At 45.0% G+C, this 24,461-nt stretch overlaps 1 protein-coding gene across 5 annotated transcripts in view; it reads right to left on the bottom strand.

Annotated features, from left to right (window-relative positions):
* Nucleotides 1-24,461, bottom strand: part of LOC129820866 (lysine-specific demethylase 6A-like) — a 122,762-nt gene that overhangs the window by 55,775 nt on the left and 42,526 nt on the right. For 4 of the 5 annotated variants that reach the window (XM_055877916.1, XM_055877915.1, XM_055877913.1 and 1 more), the window contains 2 exons: nt 8,090-8,144; nt 6,585-6,619 (listed from right to left, as the gene is read on the bottom strand). In XM_055877916.1, coding sequence (XP_055733891.1) covers nt 6,585-6,619; nt 8,090-8,144 — 90 coding nt within the window. Of the gene's footprint in view, nt 1-6,584; nt 6,620-6,692; nt 7,564-8,089; nt 8,145-24,461 lie in introns of all 5 variants that reach the window. The other variant, XM_055877912.1, reaches the window with a different exon arrangement.

Consider the following 24,461-nt stretch of genomic DNA (forward strand, 5'->3'; position numbering starts at 1 on the left):
ATCTCTCCCTCACCCTCCATTTGGCAAATCTGACCATAACTCTATCCTCCTGACTCCTGCTTACAAGCAAACACTCAAACAGGAAGAAGCAGACTGAAATATGTTCCGGGATTGATTCGATGGCATTGAGGAGTGTATCACAGTAGTCATCGGCTTCATTAATAAGTGCATTGATGACGTTGTCCCCACAGTGATTACAGGCAACATCCACACTGAGCTAAACATAATTTTTGATACAAAACAACATATAAAAAAATGTAACCTTCATTTAACTAGGCAAGTCAATTAAGAACAAATTCTTATTTACAATGACGGCCTACACCGGACGACGCTGGGCCAATTGTGTGCCGCCCTATGGGAGTCCCAATCACGGCCGAACGTAATACAGCCTAGATTCAAACCAGGGACTGTAGTGATGCCTCTTGCATTGAGATGCAGTGCCTTAGACCGCTGTACCACTCGGGAGCCCTAAAGGCTAAAGCTGCTGGTTTCAATGAGCGGGACACTGATGTGGCAGAGCTTGCAAACTATCATGGATTACGAAGGGAAACGCAGCCACAAGTTGTCCATTGATGCGAGCCTACAAGACAAGTTAAATACCTTCTATGTGCTTCGAGGCAAGCAACATTGAACTATGCACCAGCTGTTCCGGATGACTGTGTGATCAAACTCTCTGTAGCCGATGCGAGTAAGACCTTTAAACAGGTTAACATTCACAAGGCCGCAGGGGTTACCAGGACTCGTACTCAAGCGCTGACCAGCTAGCAAGTATCTACAATTACATTTTCAACCACTCCCTGACCCAGTCTGTAATATCTACATGTTTTAAGCACACCACCATAGTCCAAGTCCTAAAGAATGCCAACGTAACCTGTCTAAAAAATGACTATCGCCCTGTAGCACTCACATCTGTAGCCATGACATGCTTTGAAAGACTGATCATGGCTCACATCTACTACACCATCATCCCAGACACACAACAATTTGCTTACCGCCCCAACATATCCACAGATGACAATCTCTATTGCACTCCACAATACCCTTTCTCACCTGGACGAAAGGAACACCTATGTGAGAATGCTGTTCATTGGCTGCAGCTCAGCGTTCAACTCCACTGTGCCCTCCAAGCTCATTACTAAGCTAAGGACCCTGAGGGGGGGAAAAAAACACCTCCCTCTGCAACTGAATCCTGGACTTCCTAAAGCCACCCCCCCCCCCCCCCCCCAGGTTGGTGACGGTAGGCAACAACACATCCGCCACGCTGACCCTTAACACAGGGGCCCCTCAGGGGTGCGTGCTTAGTCCCCTCCTGTACACCCACAACTGCATGGGCACGTACGACTCCCAACACCATCATTAAGTTTGGAGACGACAACGATAGTAGGCCTGATCACTGAAGACAATGAGAGAGCATATAGAGAAGTCAGAGACCTGGCAGTGTGGTGCCAGGACAACAACCTCTCCCGCAATGTCAATTTAATATATTTTAAATTCAGGCTGTAACACAGGGATGTCAAACTCATTCCATGGAGGGTCTAGTGTCTGCAGGTTTTTGTTTTCTTTCCTTTCAATTAAGACAGAGAACCAGGTGAGGGGAGTTCCTTACTAATTAGTGACCTTACTTCATCAATCAAGAACAAGGGAGGAGCGAAAACCCGCGGACACTTTTGTTGTAAAGAAGAGTTTGACACGTACTGTAACACACGAAAATGTGGAAGAAGTCAAGGGGAGCGTATACTTTGAAGGATCTGTACATATCTACCTCAATTACCTTGTACACCTGCACTCGGCACTGGTACCCCGTCTATATAGCCAAGTTATCCTTACTCATTTTCTAGTTCATTCTTGTTATCATTTTTCCATTTATTTCTTGCGTTATAATTTTTCTATAAAATGTAAGCGTTTCACCGTTACTCTACACATGTTGTTTACAAAGCATGTGACAAAATAAAACGTTATTGGATTTTGATTTGAAATATGATAAAAGAAAATAGATTGAATTGTTTTAAAAGTTAACACCTGCTTCATTCTTCAATCATACCTGTATTGCAAAAAGCTGAGATAGTGCCTCTTAAAAGGAAGCTTGAAGCCTGTGGAAGTCAGCAGTAGAAATAATGTTTGTCTGGGGGTATATATCATATTGTACAACAGTTAATGAAACTAACACTGTAAAAAAGTGTGACATTTTTTAAAAATGCAGTGTTATTTCCTGATAGTTGCTGGTTGAAAATACAATCTAGCATTATAATGTACCAGAGTCCACCAAAATAGAGCTTGTCCGGTGAGCCTGGCTGGCTACTTCTTCTATTTGGCTAGCTACTCCATGTGTTTGTGGAAAAAGGTGTGTGTGTGTGTGTGTGTGTGTGTGTGTGTGTGTGTGTGTGTGTGTGTGTGTGTGTGTGTGTGTGTGTGTGTGTGTGTGTGTGTGTGTGTGTGTGTGTGTGTGTGTGTGTATTATCCCACCTTCAGTGCTGTTTTGTATCTGGGTAAACCTGAAAAGCACACTGAGACTTGTTTTTTATTTTTCTCATTGATATTGAGTCTGATCCGGTTGTGTGTAGTCTGGAGGGCTCTGTTCTTATCTGCTCTTACTCAGTCATCACCAAGGCGAAGCACCTCCATGTCTGTAGCCGTGAAGGCCCTGATACACACACACAGGGCCATAAAGCAGTCTGGCTTTGGGCTCTTCCTGTCTGGCTATAAAAACCAGGGTAATCAAACCCAGTCGTACACACAGCCCCCCAACAACCAGGTTCTAATGCACCAACCATTACATCTCAACGTGAGGTGGTGTTTACCTTTCCAATACGTCCGATTGGAAAATACGTTTATTAATAGGGCTGGGATTTGCCAGGGACCTTACGATACGATATTATCACGATAAGATACGTATTGCGATTGTCACGATTCTCAACTCAGCAAGAAAAGAAACGTCCTCTCACTGTCAACTACTTTTATTTTCAGCAAACTTAACATGTGTAAATGTTGGTATGAACATAAGATTCAACAACTGAGCTATAAAACTGAACAAGTTCCACAGACACGTGACTAACATAAATGAAATAATGTGTCCCTGAACAAAGGGGGGGGTCAAAATCAAAAGTAAGAGTCAGTATCTGGTGTGGCCACCAGCTGCATTAAAGTACTGCAGTGCATTTCCTCCTCATGGACTGCACCAAATTTGCCAGTTCTTGCTGTGAGATGTTACCCCACTCTTCCAACAAGGCACCTGCAAGTTCCAGGACATTTCTGGGGGGAATGTCAATCCGGCTCCAAAGTAACGCTCGGTGTAACGCTCATTCCATCGACGATATATGCGAATCCGACCATCACCCGTGGTGAAAAAAAAACGCGACTCGTCAGTGAAGAGCACTTTTTGACAGTCCTGTCTGGTCAAGCGACGGTGGGTTTGTGCCCATAGGCAACATTGTTGCCGGTGACGTCTGGTGAGGACCTGCATTACAACAGGCCTACAAGCCCTCAGTCCAGCCTCTCTCAGCCTATTGCAGACAGTCTGAGCACTGAGGGAGAGATTGTGCGTTCCTGGTGTAACTCTGGAAGTTGTTGTTGCCATCCTGTACCTGTCCTGCAGATGTGATGTTCAGATGTAACAACACCTGCACAGGATCGGTACACGTGGTCTGCTACTGCAGGGACGATCAGCTGTCTGTTCTGTCTCCCTATAGCTCGATCTTAGGCGTCTCACAGTACGGACATTCCAATTTATTGCCATGGCCACATCTGCAGTCCTTGTTCCTCCTGCACCATGCCTAAGGCACGTTCACACAGATGAGCAGGGACCCTGGGCATTTTTCTTTTGGTGTTTTTCCAGTCAGTAGAAAGGCCTCTATAGTGTCCTAAGTTTTCATAACTGTGACCTTAATTGCCTACCGTCTGTAAGCTGTTCTTGTCTTAACGACCGTTCCCACAGGTACATGTTCATTAGTTGTTTATGGTTCATTGAACAAGCATGGGAAAGTGTTTAAACCCTTCACAATGAAAATCTGTAAAGTTATTTGGATTTTTACGAATTATATTTGAAAGACAGGGTCCTGAAAAGGGGACGTTTCTTTTTTTGCTGAGTTTATATGTATTGCGATTCGATGTTCCAAACATATTGCTCACCATATGTCTGCTGCAGAGGGACAACATCCATGAGGAGTCAATATACGTTTCAAAGGCTGATTAAAACTAGTCCTACTAACTGTAAATCTGAAATTCAACTCATTCTAAAGCTTTGGACACACCACGAATGGCTAAAAGCAGCAGGGCAGGTAGCCGTCCTATGGCTTGCTGTCACCACAGTGTGTTTCAGGGACCAACAGCAAGGTGTTACCAAGCAGTAGCTGTCTTAATCAACTGAACATGTCTACTATCCAGAAAATAACCATGTTCGCCCCTAAAACACCTCATTACCCATTTGAAAGTATGTGTTGTTGCCCTGGCATCACCACAGCTCTAGGCATGGCAGAGAAGAGCTGATTGGATGAGGAGTGAGTGGGGGGGGGGGTTGAAGCAGACTATAGCAGGTTAGGAGAGCACTGTGACTGGAGCTGTAGAGTTCTCCTGGCTCACGTTGTCACTGGACACTGATCTGAGGTCAGTTTTGTTTTTCACCAAAGTCATTCCTTGGAGAGCCAAGTGTCTGCAGGTTTTTGCTCCTGACTTGTGTGTGGGGGGGGGGGGGGTCAGAGATCCGGCATTTACAAAATTACACTGATTGGCCCAAGGGGGCGCTATAATAATCAACTGAAATTCCAAACTTTGAACAAGCTTATATCCTATCCCTTTTGAGCTATAGTCATGACATGTTGTACATACAGTTGGAAACACCTACTCATTCCAGGGTTTTTCTTTATTTTTACTATTTGTTCAACCAAAAAAGGTGTTTAATTAAAATATATTATATATTGGAGATTTTTCAAAGTAACCATCCTTTGCCTTGATGACAGCTTTGCACACTCTAGGCATTCTCTCAACCAACTTCATGAGGTAGTCACCTGGAATGCATGTCAGTTAATTTGTGGAATTTCTTTCCTTCTTAATGCGTGAGCTAATCAGTTGTGTTGTTACAAGGTAGGGGTGGTATACCGATCTAGCCATATTTGGTAAAAGACCAAGTCCATATTATGGAAGGAACAGCTCAAATAAGCAAAGCGAAATGACAGTCCATCATTACTTTAAGACAAAGGTCAGTCAATTCGGAAATCAGAGTTCAAGTAACAGACATCTCAACAACTGTTCAGAGGAGACTGTGTGAATCAGGCCTTTATAGGTCAAATTGCTGCAAAGAAACCACTACTAAAGGACACCAATAAGAAGAGACTTGCTTGGGCCAAGAAACACGAGCAATGGACATTAGACCGGTGGAACTCTGTCCTTTGGTCTGATGAGCCAAATTTGAGATTTTTGGTTCCAAACGCTGTGTCTTTATGTTTATGAAACGCACATCTCCACATATGTGGTTCCCACCATGAAGCATGGAGGAGGTGGTGCGATGGTGCTTTGCTGGTGACACTGTCAGTGTTTTAAAAAAAAAAAAAAAAATTATGGCACACTTAACCAGCATGGCTAACACAGCATTCTGCAGCGATACACCTTCCCATCTGGTTTGCACTTAGTGGGACTATCATTTGTTTTTCAACAGGACAATGACCCAACACACCTCCTGGCTGTGAAAGGGCTATTTGAGCAAGAAGGACAGTGATGAGCGCTGCATCAGATGACCTGGTTCCACAATCACCCGACCTCAAACCAATTGAGATGCTTTGGGATGAGTTGGACCGCAGAGTGAAGGAAAAGCAGCCAACAAGCCAGCATATGTAGGAACTCCTTCAATACTGTTGGAAAAGCATTCCTCATGAAGCTGGTTGAGAGAATGCCAAGAGTGTGCAAAGCTGTCATCAAGGCAAAGGGTGGCTACTTTGAAGTATCAAAAATCTACTTAGATTTGTTTAACACTTTTTTTGTTAGTACATGATTCCATGTGTGTTATTTCATAGATGTCTTCAATATTCTTCTACAGTATAGAAAATATAAAAAATAAAGTAAACCCCTTGAATGAGTAGGTCAACTTGACTGACTCGATAAGCTCATTCACAAAAAGTTCACATTATATAAGTGTGTGTAGACTATGTATAGTTACTTTAATTCCATACAGATACAGTTGACAATAAATGTTGTTAATGTTTCTAGTTGTCACTAACAGGCCCGGGGGGGGGGGGGGGGGGGTCTGCATCATTCGAGGCGGACGACATGTTTACAGTTGCCTTGTTTCAGTTTGTATATGCCTACTTCCTGCTGTCACAGAGGACAAAGAATAACGGTTCGTGCAGACCACAAGGTAAACAGACCACAGCTAACTTCCCTTTTAGGAGTAATGACAACAACTGATACGGGATTACAATATAGGCTATATTATAAGGTATAAAGTGATACTAGGTCACTCGAAGTTCTATATTGTATGAGGTCAACTCAACCTATCCACTACCAATATGTACAGCAGACTTCAGAGCAGCCTTCACTACCAGCACCAGAGAAAACACATAACATAAACATAAGGGACATAAGGAAGGATTTCTTACCTGAATCTCATATAAATGAGCGATGTGGAACTGGACTGTAAATAGAAAGAGAGAGTTACAAACTGATAGAAAGGACTGGAGATTAAATCACTTCGTGTGCTCTCTCACATTTCCCCTTAGTGATGAAACCAAACAGAAGCTCCAGCTGGTAGAAATTCATGAAATGGAGAAAAACATGTTTTTTACAGAGAGAGTTATGGCAAATACATCCATGCACTGCTTCTGACTCCCCTGTGGCGCCGCCTCTGACTCCCCTGTGGCGCCGCCTCTGACTCCCCTGTGGCGCCGCCTCTGACTCCCCTGTGGCGCCGCCTCTGACTCCCCTGTGGCGCCGCCTCTGACTCCCCTGTGGCGCCGCCTCTGACTCCCCTGTGGCGCCGCCTCTGACTCCCCTGTGGCGCCGCCTCTGACTCCCCTGTGGCGCCGCTTCTGACTCCCCTGTGGCGCCGCTTCTGACTCCCCTGTGGCGCCGCTTCTGACTCCCCTGTGGCGCCGCTTCTGACTCCCCTGTGGCGCCGCTTCTGACTCCCCTGTGGCGCCGCTTCTGACTCCCCTGTGGCGCCGCTTCTGACTCCCCTGTGGCGCCGCTTCTGACTCCCCTGTGGCGCCGCTTCTGACTCCCCTGTGGCACCGCTTCTGACTCCCCTGTGGCACCGCTTCTGACTCCCCTGTGGCACCGCTTCTGACTCCCCTGTGGCACCGCTTCTGACTCCCCTGTGGCACCGCTTCTGACTCCCCTGTGGCACCGCTTCTGACTCCCCTGTGGCACCGCTTCTGACTCCCCTGTGGCACCGCTTCTGACTCCCCTGTGGCACCGCTTCTGACTCCCCTGTGGCACCGCTTCTGACTCCCCTGTGGCACCGCTTCTGACTCCCCTGTGGCACCGCTTCTGACTCCCCTGTGGCACCGCTTCTGACTCCCCTGTGGCACCGCTTCTGACTCCCTGGGTGCAGACGGAAGGAGTCTGCATGGTGTGTGGCTACAGATGGGAGAGAGGTTAGGTTCCCAATGTGTGTGTGTGCATAAAATTGCTCACATGTACGTGTGGCAGAGTCTGAGCTCTAGCGAGCAGCTCTCTGTCGATTCCTTCTAATGTGGTCTCCTAGGCAACTCAATCTCGGGCAGGTGGTCGGAATGAGCGTGTGTGTGTGTGTGTGTGTGTGTGTGTGTGTGTGTGTGTGTGTGGCCTTGAAAACCCCAGGGTCAGGCGTACAGACCATGGGGAAATGGCACGGCAACCGGGAGTAAATAACGAAATGATAAAAATATCCAGACAGCGTTCTGTGACCTTTCCTTTACGTGGTTAATACTGACAAATGACCAAGTCAACCTGACACTGTCATTATGGATAATGCATCATCTCACATAGCTAGTGAGTACATAACTCCACATGCTGGGGACAAAACAGGAAGGAGAATTCATTGGGGTTTCAGTGACGGTACCAAACAGGAGAGGAATGGTGTGCTTGAGTGTGAGTGTAGAAGTGGGGGTGTAATGTTACTTACTTTCAGCTTTGGACAAAGTGCAGGGGTTGGAGTCAATCAAAGCCAGCTGAAAATGCTGCAGAGAGAGAATGCATGTCATTAAGGTGGGTTTCTATGCAGCGTTGGTCCATTATGACAAAGGTTAGCAATTCACATGAAGTATTCAATTTGTAAGTCGCTCTGGATAAGAGCGTCTGCTAAATGACTTAAATGTAAATGTAAATGTATACAAACATGTCTGGTCCCGCCAGGCTTACGAACACCAGCTAAAGTATGACAGTGCAACGGACAGAGAGGATGTTCAAAGACAGGGTTGACCATGTGACTAGCCTCCACAACCCTGCTGCAGTGTCTCCTCAACAGCAGACCCAACTCTCTGCGGATGCACACGGCCTAACCAGCCTCTCCAAACCTGTTCCTGGAGAGCTACCGTCCTGTAGGGTTTTTCCCCAACCCGAATCTAGCACACCCAAATCTAATAATTAGCTGGTTGATAAGCTGAATAAGGTTAGTTACAACTGGGGTTGGAGTGAAAACCTACAGCAGGGTCTCTCTACAGGGACAGGATTGGATTGAAAACCTACAGCAGGGTCTCTCTACAGGGACAGGATTGAAAACCTACAGCAGGGTCTCTCTACAGGGACAGGATTGGAGTGAAAACCTACAGCAGGGTCTCTCTACAGGGACAGGATTAGAGTGAAAACCTACAGCAGGGTCTCTCTACAGGGACAGGATTGGAGTGAAAACCTACAGCAGGGTCTCTCTACAGGGACAGGATTGGAGTGAAAACCTACAGCAGGGTCTCTCTACAGGGACAGGATTGGAGTGAAAACCTACAGCAGGGTCTCTCTACAGGGACAGGATTGGAGTGAAAACCTACAGCAGGGTCTCTACAGGGACAGGGTTGAAAACCTACAACAGGGTCTCTCTACAGGGACAGGATTGGAGTGGAAACCTACAGCAGGGTCTCTACAGGGACAGGGTTGAAAACCTACAGGAGGGTCTCTACAGGATTGGAGTGAAAACTACAGCAGGGTCTCTACAGGGACAGGATTGGAGTGAAAACTACAGCAGGGTCTCTCTACAGGGACAGAATCGGAGTGAAAACTACAGCAGGGTCTCTCTACAGGGACAGGATTGAAAACCTACAGCAGGGTCTCTCTACAGGGACAGGATTGGAGTGAAAACCTACAGCAGGGTCTCTCTACAGGGACAGGATTGAAAACCTACAGCAGGGTCTCTCTACAGGGACAGGATTGGAGTGAAAACCTACAGCAGGGTCTCTACAGGGACAGGGTAGAAAACCTACAGCAGGGTCTCTACAGGGACAGGATTGGAGAGCCCTGCCTTAGAACATATCATTTTCCCAACTCCCCTAGTCCTGTGTGTGTAGACCTGAATGGAACTGGATGTGTGTATAGGGTATGTTGTTCCCATGATGACTATTAAAACCTACTCAAAACCTAGAGTCCTCAGAGCGTGTTTACGGACATACTCAATCTCTCCCTATCCCAGTCTGCTGTCCCCACTTGCTTCAAGATGTCCACCATTGTTCCTGTACCCAAGATATCAAAGGTAACTGAACTATCGCCCCGTAGCACTCCCTTCTGTCATCATGAAGTGCTTTGAGAGGCTGGTTAACTTCTTGTCAATATGGGGGCGCTGTTTTCACTTTGTAAAAATTCATTCCCAAATTAAACTGCATCATACTCAATTCTTGCTCGTACAATATGCATATTATTATTACTATTGGATAGAAAAAACTCTCTAGTTTCTAAAACCGTTTGAATTATATCTGTGAGTAAAACAGAACTCAAGTTGGAGCAAACTTCCTGTCAGGAAGTGAGAAATCTGAAATCGGGCACTGTTCTAGGGTCAGTTTATTAATTTGCATGTATTCTATTGGTCGACATGCACTGCATACGCCTTCCCCTAGATGACAGCAAGCAGTGAGAATTGGAATGGAGTTGCTAGGCAGATCTGAGGCCATATAAAGGGTCTTGGTACGTGGGGTGCACTCTTTTCAACGTGACGCAAGACAGACCTCATGATGGCATTCTGGAAAGCTCTCGTTATAGGCCTTAGATATATCCGGCTCTGATTTTATTCGATATAGGTGTTAAAAGCGTCATAATGTAGATATTTTAAACCGAGTTATCATTTTATATCAGTATATTGCGATTCTCGGAATTTTCTTAGTGCTGCGTTATAGTAAGTTGGACACGTCTTCGCCACATGGCTAATGTTTATTGCTAATTCCAAAGTTGAAGGCGACAATCTACAACCGAGCAACGATTCTTCTGGACAAAGCACAACTTGCCCAAGATTCTGATGGAAGCTCATCAAAAAGTAAGAACTATTTATGATGTTAATTCGTTGTTCTGTTGAAAAATGTAAAACTACTATTCCGCCATTAATTTCGGTGCGGCCTCGCTTTAACGCACGCTGTATGTCGTAGTAACGTTAATTTTAAAAATCTAACACAGCGGTTGCATTAACCTCTACCGAGCACCTACCCCGGGTCCGGGAGCACCCCCCACCCCCCCCACACTGATTAGCATCGCTAGCATAGCGTCACAATTAAATAGTAGCATCTAAATATCATTAAATCACAAGTCCAAGACACCTAATGAAAGATACAGATCCTGTGAATAAAGCCACCATTTCAGATTTTTATAATGTTTTACAGGGAAGACACAATATGTAAATCTATTAGCTAAACACGTTAGCAAAAGACACAATTTTTTTACTCCAACAGTTTTTTCCTGCGTCAGTAGCTATCACTAATTCGACTAAATAAAAATATATATAGCCACTAACCAAGAAACAAGTTCATAAGATGACAGTCTGATAACATATTTATGGTATAGCATAGTTTTTTTTTTTTTATGTGAATTTTTCAGGTATAAATCACAGTTCTACATTGCAGCTGCAATCTGAAATAGTGCCGACGCAGCCAGAACAATTACAGAGACCAACGTCATATAGCTAATTACTTGTCTTAAAACATTTCAGAAAAAATACACAGCGTACAGATATTGAAAGCCCAACATCTGGTGAATCCAAACAATATTTCTGATTTATTAAATGTTTTATAGCGAAAACAAAATGTAGCGCTAAATTAGCATAGCCACGCCAGCCAGAACCAGCTGGGCGCCCCCGACCAGTTCACATGCACGACAGATATGAAATAACATCGTAAATTGGGTCTTACTATTGCTGATCTTTCATCAGAATGTTGATCAAGGTGTCCTTAGTCCTGATGAGTCGTTCAATCCATTCATAATGGCAACTTTCCCTCTTCATTTAGCATATGTACTGGTCGACTGGCCAAAGAAAAAAAGGTCACAGAACGGAACACGGCAAAACTCCCGAAAAAATTCAAATAATCTGATTAAACTATATTGAAAAAACATACATTAAGATGATATGGTCACATGTATCAAACAAACTTCGAGACGGAGATAGTTTTCATCCGTAACGGCAGCAAAACAGAAGACAATCACACCTACAAATCGCGCGATTCAGAGAACCGGAAGTTGTCGGTCACGCCAAAGAAATAGGTCTTATTTCACGTCAGTACAAGATAAACAAAACATTTCTCCTCTGACGTCCTCTTGACACCCAGAGGAAGACGAATGAAGTGTGTTTCGGGTCATAGGTGGCGTGACCATATATAGGCAGAGCGTTGAAGCGAGCATACACATCTTGCATTCTTCTTCTTGGTCAGGGAAAGTGCTGTCAAATGACTTCTGTTTCACTTAGAGACAAAATTGAAACGGTTTTAGAAACTATAGATTGTTTTCTATCCAATGGTATTAATTATATGCATATAGTAAGAGCAATAATTGAATAAGAGGCAGTTTAATCTGTAGAGGAAATTATGCTAATGCGAAAACAGCACCCCCTAAATTCTCAAGAAGTTAAGAACTAATGTATCTTTCATTTGCTGTCCAACCTGTATTTTTTAGTCAAGTTAATGATTAGTTATTGATTAGATTAGGTGCCTCTCCCAAGATTTCTCCCGACATTTTCTTTGCAGCTTGGCTACTATTCTCATTGTATAACCATGATTTGTGCCGCTAAATATGCACATTTTCGAACAAACAATACATGTATTGTGTAATATGATGTTATAGGACTGTCATCTGATGAAGTTTTGAGGTTAGTGAAAAATGTAATATCTTTTGCTGGTTTAATCGCTATCGCTAACGTGCATGAATCAATGCTGCTGTGTGGTTGGCTATTGTAGTAAGCTAATATTATGCTAAATTGTGTTTTCGCTGTAAATCACTTAAAGAAGCTGGATTCACAAGATCTTTGTCTTTCATTTGCTGTACGCTGTGTATTTTTCATAATTGTTTTATGATGAGTATTTAGGTAATTCACGTTGGTCTCTGTAGTTATTCTAGTTGCTTTGGTGAGAGTTGTGATGGTGGCTACAATGTAAAACTATGATTTATACCTGAAATATGCACATTTTTCGAACAAAACATATGCTATACAATAAATATGTTATCAGACTGTCATCTGATGAAGTTGTTTCTTGGTTTATTTGGTAGAATTTGTGATAGCTACCTATGCAGGAAAAAAATGGTTGGGAAAAAAATTGTGTCTTTTGCTATGGTGGTTAGCTAATAGATTTACATATTGTGTCTTCCCTGTAAAACATTTTAAAAATCAGAAATGATGGCTGGATTCACAAAATGTGTATCTTTCATTTGGTGTCTTAGACTTGTGATTTCATGAACATTTTATTATATGATATCCCTGTGGCTTTAGGCTAGGCTATGCTAGTCAGCTTTTTTGATGGGGGGGATCCCGGATCCGGGTTTGTGACTCGTTAGAGGTTAAGGATTATATCACGTCTACCTTACCTGACACAATAGACTTCAATTTGCTTAACGTCCCAATAGATCCACAGACGACGCCATTGCACTGCACACTGCCCTATCCCATCTGGACAAGAGGAATACCTACGTCAGAATGCTGTTCATTGACTACAGCTCAGCCTTCAACACCATTGTGCCCTCCAAGCTCATCATTAAGCCCGAGGCCCATGGGTCTGAACTCCGCCATGTGTAACTGGCTCCTGGACTTCATGATGGGCCGCCCCCAGGTGGTGAAGTTAGGAAACAACATCTCCACTTCGCTGATCCTCAACACAGGAGACCCACAATGTTGCGTGCTCAGCCCCCTCCTGTACTCCCTGTTCACCCATGACTGTGTGGCCACGCACGCTTCCAACTCAACCATCAAGTTTGCAGATGAGACAACATTAGTAGTCCTGATTACCAACAATGACGAGACAGCCTACAAGGAGGTGGTGAGGGCCTTGGCAGAGTGGGGCCAGGAAAATAACCTCTCTTTAGACGTCAACAAAACAAAGGAGCTGATTGTGGACTTCAGGAAACAGCAGAGGGAGCACGCCCCTATCCATATTGATGGGACAGCAGCGGAGAAGGTGGAAAGCTTCAAGTTCCTTGGTGTACACATCACTGACGATCTGAAACGGTCCACCTAGAGACAGTGTGGTGAAGAAGGCGTGACAGCTCCTCTTCAACCTCAGGGGCCCTCAGAAAGTTTACAGATGCACAATTGAGAGCATCCTGTCAGGCTGTATCACCGCCTGGTACGGCAACTGCACCACCCACAAACGCAGGGCTCTCCAGAGGCTGGTACAGTCTGCACAACACTTCACTGGGGGGACACCTACAGCACCCGATATCACAGGAAGGCCAAAAAGATCATCAACCACCCAAGCCACTGCCTGCTCACCCCGCTATCATCCAAAAAACGAGGTCAGCACAGGTGCATCAAAGCAGGGACCGAGGGCCTGAAAAACAGCTTCTATCTCAAGGCCATCAGACTGTTAAATAGCCATCACTAGGTGGCTACCACCCGGCAACTCAACCCTGCACCTTAGAGGCTGCTGCCCTATATACATAGACATGGAATCACTGGCCACTTTAATAATGTTTACATACTGCTTTAATCATCTCATATGTATATACTGTATTCTATTCTACTGTATTTTAGTCAATGCCACTCCGACATTGCTCGTCCTAATATTGATATATTTCTTACTTCCATTATTTTCCTTTTAGATGTGTATTGTTATCAATTGTTAGATATTACCGCACTGTTGGAGCTAGGAGCTCAAGCATTTTCACTACAATCACAATAACATATGCCAAATATGATTTGATGTGTAATCAATATGGAGATGGCTCGATCTATAGGCTAGTGGCAAGTCCCCCCCCACCCAACAAAACTGTGATACCTCTACCCGAGGTATAACAAAACACCACCAAGGTCTCCCATATATCAAAATGATGGTTGCGTAAAACAATTTTACTGCAAAAGTGGTTAAATCTATAGATATTTTGACACGCACCCATATCTCAAACAGTGAATAGTAATGCTGGGAGGGGGGGGCACAAGGTCATGTAACCCAATATTGCAAGCTCAGATTGATGTGGAATAGGAGTAGTCAATTGTCTGCCCTACATATAATGCATTCGAAAGTATTTCAGACCACTTGACTTTCCCCCCCTTTTGTTAAGTTACAGCCTTGTTCTAAAATGTATTAATTGTTTTCCTCATTCATTTACACCCAATACACCATCATGACGAAGCAAAAACAGGTTTTAGACTTTTGTAAAGGTATTTAAAAAAAGAAACAAATACCTTATTTACATAAGTATTCAAGTACTTTGCGATGAGACTTGAAATTGAGCTCAGGTGCATCCTGTTTCCATTGATCATTCGAGAGATGTTTCTACAACATGATTGGAGTCCCCCTGTAGTACATTTAATTGATTGGACATGATTTGGAAAGGCACAAACCTGTCTATATAAGTTCCCACAGTTGACAGTGCATGTCATAGCAAAAACCAAGCCATGTGGTCGAAGAAATTGTCCGTAGAGCTCCAAGATAGGGTTGTGTCGAGACACAGATCTGGGGAAGAGTACCAAAAAATGTCTGCAGCATTGAAGGTCCCCAAGAACACAGTGGCCTCCATCATTCTTAAATGGAAGAAGTTTGGAACCACCAAGACTCCTCCTTGAGCTGGCCACCAGGCCAAACTGAGCAATCACGGGAGAAGGGCCTTGGTCAGGGAGGTGACCAAGAACCCGATGGTCACTGACAGAGCTCCAGAGTTCCTCTGTGAAGATGGTAGAACCTTCCAGAAGGAAGATCAACATTCTCAAAGCTACACTATTTCAACATTTTGTTGTATTAAATCATTTTAGTCTAAACTGTGACTTAGAATGAAATGAAAAATGTCTTATTAGATTCCGTCTACAGTGCCTTTGAATAATCTTTCAAAAACATGTGTCGGCAGAGTCTGTGGTTTCAGGCTCATGTGTTGGTGCCTGAATAGCAGCGGAGAATATCAGAGGTCACTGGTCACTCTTTCTAGGCTGGGCAGGGATGTATAGTTGTTTTTTCCTGTAGGTAGGCCTAAAGGATTATAGGTAAAATAACCCTATCAAAACAGAAAGCTTCTTGAGCGGTAACTTGCCAGGCCGATTGGGCCAAAATCAACGATGGCCTATTGTATAGATAATATAACGAAAACTAATGAAATCTTTAAGAGATTAGATTTTTTTGTTTTGCTACAATGACACACTTAGCTAGCTACCCACCTGATTCCTTTATGTTATAGCACGTGCATGTACTAAGTACAACATCATGCTTTTGGGATACTTGTCTTTTCAGATTTCACAATGATTCTTTAATTGTGGACACTACATCACCAGACTCTCTCTCTTGCTCTTGGTCCTCCTAATCTTTAGCAGAACACAAGTAGACCACAAATGCACGCTGGGCTGGGCATGCCCTGAGCTCGTGAAGTGAGTGTACCCGAGGTAGGCGGTAGGCCCCAGTCTCAACATGTAGTTTAGGCCTCTACTGGTTTCAGTGTCATGTTCTGGTCATGACCCAGTAATCCTGGAGAGCTGCAGGCTTTTGTTCCAGCCGAGCTATACCACACCTGATACCACAACCTACATTTAGGCACCAAGTGTTAGTGTTGGGCTGGAGCGAAAGCCTGCACATGCTACACCCCTATCAGAGTATTACTAGCAGAGCGAAGCTGGAGTGGAGCGAGCAATGGAGCGTGGCGCCAATTTCCCCAAAGGCTGGAGTGTTGGCCTTCTTGCCCGCTCCAGTAATGTTCACTTCACGAGCTCAGGGCATGCCTGGCCCAGCATGCATTGGTAGTCAAAGATGAGGAGGAAATGTAGTGTCCACAACTAAAGAATCATTGTGAAATGTGAAACGACAGGTATCCCAAAAGCATAATGGTGTTCTTAGTACATGCACATGCTATAACATAAAGTAACCAGGTGGGTAGCTAGTGTGTCATTGTTGCAAAGTATTTCTAAACTAAAAATCAGATCTCTTAAAAGTTTTGTTCATTTGTTCTATTATCTATACACTAGGCCATCATTGATTTTGGCACAATATGCCTGGCATATTACCTCTTTCAAGGAGATTTTCCATTTTGATAAGGCCATTAGGTAAAATAACCCTTAGGCCTACCAAGAGAAAAAAATTAATAAAACACATCCCTGCCCAGCCTGGTAAGAGTGGCCCGAAGGGTGTTTAGCATCCCCAGTGGCTCTCCAAGCACGGAGAGGGTAGTCTCCACTGCTGGCCTGCTCTCCAAGCACTGAGAGGGTAGTCTCTACTGCTGGCCTGCTCTCCAAGCACTGAGAGGGTAGTCTCTACTGCTGGCCTGCTCTCCAAGCACTGAGAGGAGAGGGTAGTCACTACTGCTGGCCTGCTCTCCAAGCACTGAGAGGGTAGTCTCTACTGCTGGCCTGCTCTCCAAGCACTGAGAGGGTAGTCTCTACTGCTGGCCTGCTCTCCAAGCACTGAGAGGGTAGTCACTACTGCTGGCCTGCTCTCCAAGCATTGAGAGGGTAGTCTCCACTGCTGGCCTGCTCTCCAAGCACTGAGAGGAGAGGGTAGTCACTACTGCTGGCCTGCTCTCCAAGCACTGAGAGGGTAGTCACTACTGTTGGCCTGCTCTCCAAGCACTGAGAGGGTAGTCTCCACTGCTGGCCTGCTCTCCAAGCACTGAGAGGAGAGGGTAGTCACTACTGCTGGCCTGCTCTCCAAGCACTGAGAGGAGAGGGTAGTCACTACTGCTGGCCTGCTCTCCAAGCACTGAGAGGGTAGTCACTACTGCTGGCCTGCTCTCCAAGCACTGAGAGGGTAGTCTCCACTGCTGGCCTGCTCTCCAAGCACTGAGAGGAGAGGGTAGTCACTACTGCTGGCCTGCTCTCCAAGCACTGAGAGGAGAGGGTAGTCACTACTGCTGGCCTGCTCTCCAAGCACTGAGAGGGTAGTCACTACTGCTGGCCTGCTCTCCAAGCACTGAGAGGGTAGTCACTACTGCTGGCCTGCTCTCCAAGCACTGAGAGGGTAGTCTCCACTGCTGGCCTGCTCTCCAAGCACTGAGAGGGTAGTCACTACTGTTGGCCTGCTCTCCAAGCGCTGAGAGGGTAGTCTCCACTGCTGGCCTGCTCTCCAAGCACTGAGACGGTAGTCACTACTGTTGGCCTGCTCTCCAAGCGCTGAGAGGGTAGTCTCGACTGCTGGCCTGCTCTCCAGACACCATCGCTTGAGCCTGAAGCCACAAACTCTGGCCAAACTCATGTTTCGAAATGTTGTTTAAAAGCTGAGCGCTTAATGTCACTGCCAGCCTAGTGTCACTCTCGCAAATGCTTCACAATGTAGTTCTTTGTAGGCTATGGCCTAGAAATAATTTAAATAAAATAGCCTAAAAAATACATTTTTATTCATTTTTAGGCTACCTGTCTGGCTCCTGAAATATTTAGTGTTTATATGCTTTTTAAAAACGACATGTCGCCCATTTGAAATGAGTGATTTTAATGAATGGAGCGAATTTGGAGCGTCATTTTTTTTTTGGAGGAGCGGTTGTTAGCGGAGGAGCGGTTGTTAGCGGAGGAGCGGTTGTTAGCGGAGGAGCGGTTGTTAGCGGAGGAGCGGTTGTTAGCGGAGGAGCGGTTGTTAGCGGAGGAGCGGTTGTTAGCGGAGGAGCGGTTGTTAGCGGAGGAGCGGTTGTTAGCGGAGGAGCGGTTGTTAGCGGAGCTGTTGGAAAGGATGTGCACAAGCACCACTCCATGAGCTTTGATTTCCGACCGCTCAGCTCACATACTCTGACCCCTACACAAATACACCGTGACAATAATGCTTAAGCTACAAAAAACATATCACAGGTTCTGCAGCACGCCTTATTACTCTGTCTTAGACAACATCTTATTGCCATCACCAGCCTGTGACATACCAACAGAACATAGTAGAATTAAGCAATAAGGCACGAGGGGGTGTGGTATATGGCCAATATATCACGGCTAAGGGCTATTAGGCGCGACACAAACTCCCGAGGTGCCTTATTGCTATTATAAACTGGCTACCAACATATTAGAGCAGTAAAAATACATGTTTGTCATACCCGTGGTATACGGTCTGATATACCATGGCTGTCAGCCAATCAGCATTCAGGGCTCAAACCACCCAGTTTATAATAAAAAGACATACTGTAACATATGCACATTCTGTACTGGTAACGCAACACTGGAAACTGGAAGCACACTGTACTGGTAATGCAACACTGGAAACAGGAAGTAAAGGACTGTAACCCAAATCAAAGAGATAAGGCATAACACCTCATCAAAAATAACAACAGACAGAGGCGCCTGTCTAAAATAAATATACTTAAGTGTCACACACACACACTTGTCAATGTCAGGCAGATAGAAATCAGGGAACCTCAGCCAACCTCCCTCCCCCCTCTCTATTTCCCACACCTCAGTCAGGGCTGGCAGAGTGTAACTTACAGTTCAACTAATCAGACACACCCCTAAAAAAATAAATAATAATAATAATAATAATAATACTTTTTTCAAAGAAAAGAAAAATCAGACACACGTGTACACACACACACACGTGCACATCAGCTGAGGAGATATACCTGGAACAAACAAACACATCTTCAAAGTCACACACACTCAACATGGAAAATGTATCACTAGACCAAAACACAAACAATACTTTACTATGCATGTCAAACCTTCTGTACGGTGCAGGACCATCTTCCAGCAGCACCAACATCTTCCAGCAGCTCTCTACAGCTCCCCCTTGCCCCTTCTCTCCCTCTACAGCTCCCCCTTGCCCCTTCTCTCCCTCTACAGCTCCCCCTTGCCCCTTCTCTCCCTCTACAGCTCCCCCTTGCCCCTTCTCTCCCTCCACCTCTACAGCTCTCTACAGACTGCTGCAGTAGAGGATCTCCCTCCCTCCCCAGGAAGAAGGATTCTCATCAGCTGACTAATATGTACCAGTAATTCCTCTAGTGATCCCTTACCCTCTCCCTCTGTCTCCCTCACTGCCTACATTAGCACCTGCTGAGAGAGTGACTCAGTGGGTGTGTTTGTTGTAGATACAGTAGCATGTGGTGTCAAAAGCACATCAATTTATGCAAAATGGCTGGATATTTCCATAGGTTGGCTCATTGATTCCTTTTACATGAAAATACAAACCGTCTCTATGCCTTTTCTCCATCCAGCCAACTTACCACTGCCTCTCAAACCACTTCCATTAGGCCGTATGCACCACCCCTCCCTTTTCTATCTCTCCCCTACTTTACCTTCTCATCACTCAGCCTCCCTTCCATTCAGTCTGCTCGTACCCTCTCATCACTCAGCCTCCCTACCATTCAGTCTGCTCATACCCTCTCATCACTCAGCCTCCCTTCCATTCAGTCTGCTTGTACCCTCATCACTCAGCCTCCCTTCCATTCAGTCTGCTCCTACCCTCTCATCACTCAGCCTCCCTTCCATTCAGTCTGCTCGTACCCTCATCACTCAGCCTCCCTTCCATCAGTCTGCTCGTACCCTCTCTTTACTCAGCCTCCCTTCCATCAGTCTGCTCGTACCCTCTTCACTCAGCCTCCCTTCCATTCAGTCTGCTCGTACCCTCTTCACTCAGCCTCCCTTCCATTCAGTCTGCTCGTACCCTCTCTTTACTCAGCCTCCCTTCCATCAGTCTGCTCGTACCCTCTTCACTCAGCCTCCCTTCCATTCAGTCTGCTCGTACCCTCTCTTTACTCAGCCTCCCTTCCATTCAGTCTGCTCGTACCCTCTCTTCACTCAGCCTCCCTTCCATTCAGTCTGCTAATACCCTCTCTTCACTCAGCCTCCCTTCCATTCAGTCTGCTCGTACCCGCTCATCACTCAGCCTCCCTTCCATTCAGTCTGCTCGTACCCTCTTCACTCAGCCTCCCTTCCATTCAGTCTGCTCATACCCTCTCATCACTCAGCCTCCCTTCCATTCAGTCTGCTCCTACCCTCTCATCACTCAGCCTCCCTTCCATTCAGTCTGCTCATACCCTCTCATCACTCAGCCTCCCTTCCATTCAGTCTGCTCCTACCCTCTCATCACTCAGCCTCCCTTCCATTCAGTCTGCTCATACCCTCTCATCACTCAGCCTCCCTTCCATTCAGTCTGCTCATACCCTCTCATCACTCAGCCTCCCTTCCATTCAGTCTGCTCATACCCTCTCATCACTCAGCCTCCCTTCCATCAGTCTGCTCATACCCTCTCTTCACTCAGCCTCCCTTCCATTCAGTCTGCTCGTACCCTCTCATCACTCAGCCTCCCTTCCATTCAGTCTGCTCGTACCCTCTCATCACTCCTCCCCTCCTATTTTCTCTCTGCTCACACCTCCTCCCGCTCTCTCTGTGTAGATAACTGGGCCAGTGTGTGTGTGACTAAGGAAGAGAGAGGACAAGCAGCATGTGTGTAGCCTGTTCAGCTCAATACTGCTGCTTGCACACACACGGTAGCCTCATGAACCCAGTGTTGCACACACACACACAGTGTTCCACAGAGCTGATAGGCCGTCAGCAGCCAATCAACGGGAAGCCAGTGCAGAACCAGAGACAGACAACTGGCCTGTTCCTCTCCTCTCCCAGGGTAGGATGTCCCTCGCTGGCCATCTCCCCGGTCCTGAGAGAACCCAGAGTCTCCATAACAACATGTGTATCCATCCACAGCCAGCCATTTAGATTAGGTCACTTTCTAGGCCTAGAGTGATGGAATTCAACATGCTGAGAGGGAGAGCTGAAGCAGCCTTATTTGGACAGATCCCTGAGGACTATTCCCCTAATCCAATATACTGCATGCAAATCCACAGTTGCATATAGCACGCAAATCCACAGTTGCATATAGCACGCAAATCCACAGTTGCATATAGCACGCAAATCCACAGTTGCATATAGCACGCAAATCCACAGTTGCATATAGCACGCAAATCCACAGTTGCATATAGCACGCAAATCCACAGTTGCATATAGCACGCAAATCCACAGTTGCATATAGCACGCAAATCCACAGTTGCATATAGCACGCAAATCCACAGTTGCATATAGCACGCAAATCCACAGTTGCATATAGCACGCAAATCCACAGTTACATATAGCACGCAAATCCACAGTTACATATAGCACGCAAATCCACAGTTACATATAGCACGCAAATCCACAGTTACATATAGCACGCAAATCCACAGTTACATATAGCACGCAAATCCACAGTTACATATAGCACGCAAATCCACAGTTACATATAGCACGCAAATCCAGTTACATATAGCACGCAAATCCACAGTTACATATAGCACGCAAATCCACAGTTACATATAGCACGCAAATCCACAGTTACATATAGCACGCAAATCTACAGTTACATATAGCACGCAAATCCAGTTACATATAGCACGCAAATCCACAGTTACATATAGCACGCAAATCCACAGTTACATATAGCACGCAAATCCACAGTTACTTATAGCACGCAAATCCACAGTTACATATAGCACGCAAATCCACAGTTACATATAGCACGCAAATCCACAGTTACATATAGCACGCAAATCCACAGTTACATATAGCACGCAAATCCACAGTTACATATAGCACGCAAATCCACACTTACATATAGCACGCAAATCCACAGTTACATATAGCATGCAAATACCTAGTTACATATAGCATGCAAATACATAGTTACATATAGCATGCAAATACATAGTTACATGGTAAGTAGCCTAGCACAGGGGTTTTCAAACTGTGACCACTATTGAAAAAATATATTTGTAGGGATTTGTCCATGTAAAAATCATTATTTTATAAATATCGCTAGCTGCAACAGAATACCACTTATATGTCTCTGCGTCCAGAATGAAGGAAGTTATCATGCTAGCTGTTCCTGTTCATCCAACTCTGGTTGAAGTAGATAAAGGGATTCATTGACAAAATCTCAAACTCTTTAATATGGAGCTAATTATAGTTTTTTCACCTGTATAGATAATTCTTAGGTGGGCCGACTTAGTGGACATTTTCGGAATGTAAAAACAGTTTGTGTCAACTTAAACGACCAAAACTAGATAAAAAGTACACTGAGCTATATATATATATATATATATATATATATATATATATATATATATATATAATACCATCTCTGTGAACAAACAATCAAATAAAATCTGGAGTCAGGGAGAATAGAACATGTTTGAACAGTGGAACAACATTAGCCATGGCAAAATGCATAGAATTTGGGGAAATTAGCTTTAACTGCAAAAGGGTCCCTCATCTCCATGCCAAATGTGTAGAATTTCCCAAAATTTGCTTAAAAACTGGTAATTTTCTCTTAGCTCAATGGAAACATTTCTAGAATTGCAGAAAATGTGCTTTGCAAAAGCAACATGTTCTCTACATCGCCATGATACCTTTCTAGCTAATAGACTGTCAGAGTTTACACTTAGTTCCATATTCCATGTAAACCCACCGTTCCATGTAAACCCACCGTTCCATATTCAATGTAAACCCACCGTTCCACATTCCATGTAAACCCACCGTTCCACATTCCATGTAAACCCACCGTTCCACATTCCATGTAAACCCACCGTTCCATATTCAATGTAAACCCACCGTTCCATATTCAATGTAAACCCACCGTTCCATATTCCATGTAAACCCACCGTTCCACATTCCATGTAAACCCACCGTTCCACATTCCATGTAAACCCACCGTTCCATATTCCATGTAAACCCACCGTTCCATATTCCATGTAAACCCACCGTTCCATGTAAACCCACCGTTCCATGTTCAATGTAAACCCACCGTTCCATATTCCATGTAAACCCACCGTTCCATATTCCATGTAAACCCACCGTTCCATATTCCATGTAAACCCACCGTTCCACATTCCATGTAAACCCACCGTTCCACATTCCATGTAAACCCACCGTTCCACATTCCATGTAAACCCACCGTTCCACATTCCATGTAAACCCACCGTTCCACATTCCATGTAAACCCACCGTTCCACATTCCATGTAAACCCACCGTTCCACATTCCATGTAAACCCACCGTTCCACATTCCATGTAAACCCACCGTTCCACATTCCATGTAAACCCACCGTTCCACATTCCATGTAAACCCACCGTTCCACATTCCATGTAAACCCACCGTTCCACATTCCATGTAAACCCACCGTTCCACATTCCATGTAAACCCACCGTTCCATATTCCATGTAAACCCACCGTTCCATATTCTATGTAAACCCACCGTTCCATATTCCATGTAAACCCACCGTTCCGTATTCCATGTAAACACACGTTAGACTCAGACAGCCTACTACATGCTACTCCTCTCTGAGCTCTGCTGGGAATAATAGCACCATTCAACCCCTAGCCCTATCCAATGCATGGCAGCTCTAACCCTGTCTGGTTCAGAAGCCCTCAGGTGCGTGTGTCTGGTCTGGACAAAACAAAGTATACATTCAGATGTATCACTTTCACAGAGGAGAAAAGACAAAGAGATCCACCCTAGCTTATAGTGTCAATGGCACCAGACAGGCCTACACACCCACCAAACAGGCTATTCTTTTCTACACATAATCCAGTAGGGAAGATCGTTCTGTGAAATAGGAGACATAGACGGTCATAAAAGAGAGCACTGATTTAATCGTGCAGAAGAGAAGCTGGTAAGACCATGCTAGAGTTAGACTGGGGAGGGATCTGTTGACCCCTAGAGGGTACTAGGGCAGTGGGTCTCACTCCTGGTTCTGGAGGGCTGCAGTGTGCTGGCTAAGAGTGTTGTGTATCATGTACAGTACTAGATAGGCTACATACCTAGGCTACATACATAGGCTACATACATAGGCTACATACCTAGGCTACATACGCAGCAGGCTGTCCCGACTAAAGAAAATCTTGGTCGACCAAAAGTTGTCTGTTCTTTCAACCAATCGATTGGTTTACATTTTTAAAAGTGTATTTTTACATA

This window comes from Salvelinus fontinalis, chromosome 23 (genome assembly GCF_029448725.1).
Source record: "Salvelinus fontinalis isolate EN_2023a chromosome 23, ASM2944872v1, whole genome shotgun sequence".
NCBI lineage: Eukaryota > Metazoa > Chordata > Actinopteri > Salmoniformes > Salmonidae > Salvelinus > Salvelinus fontinalis.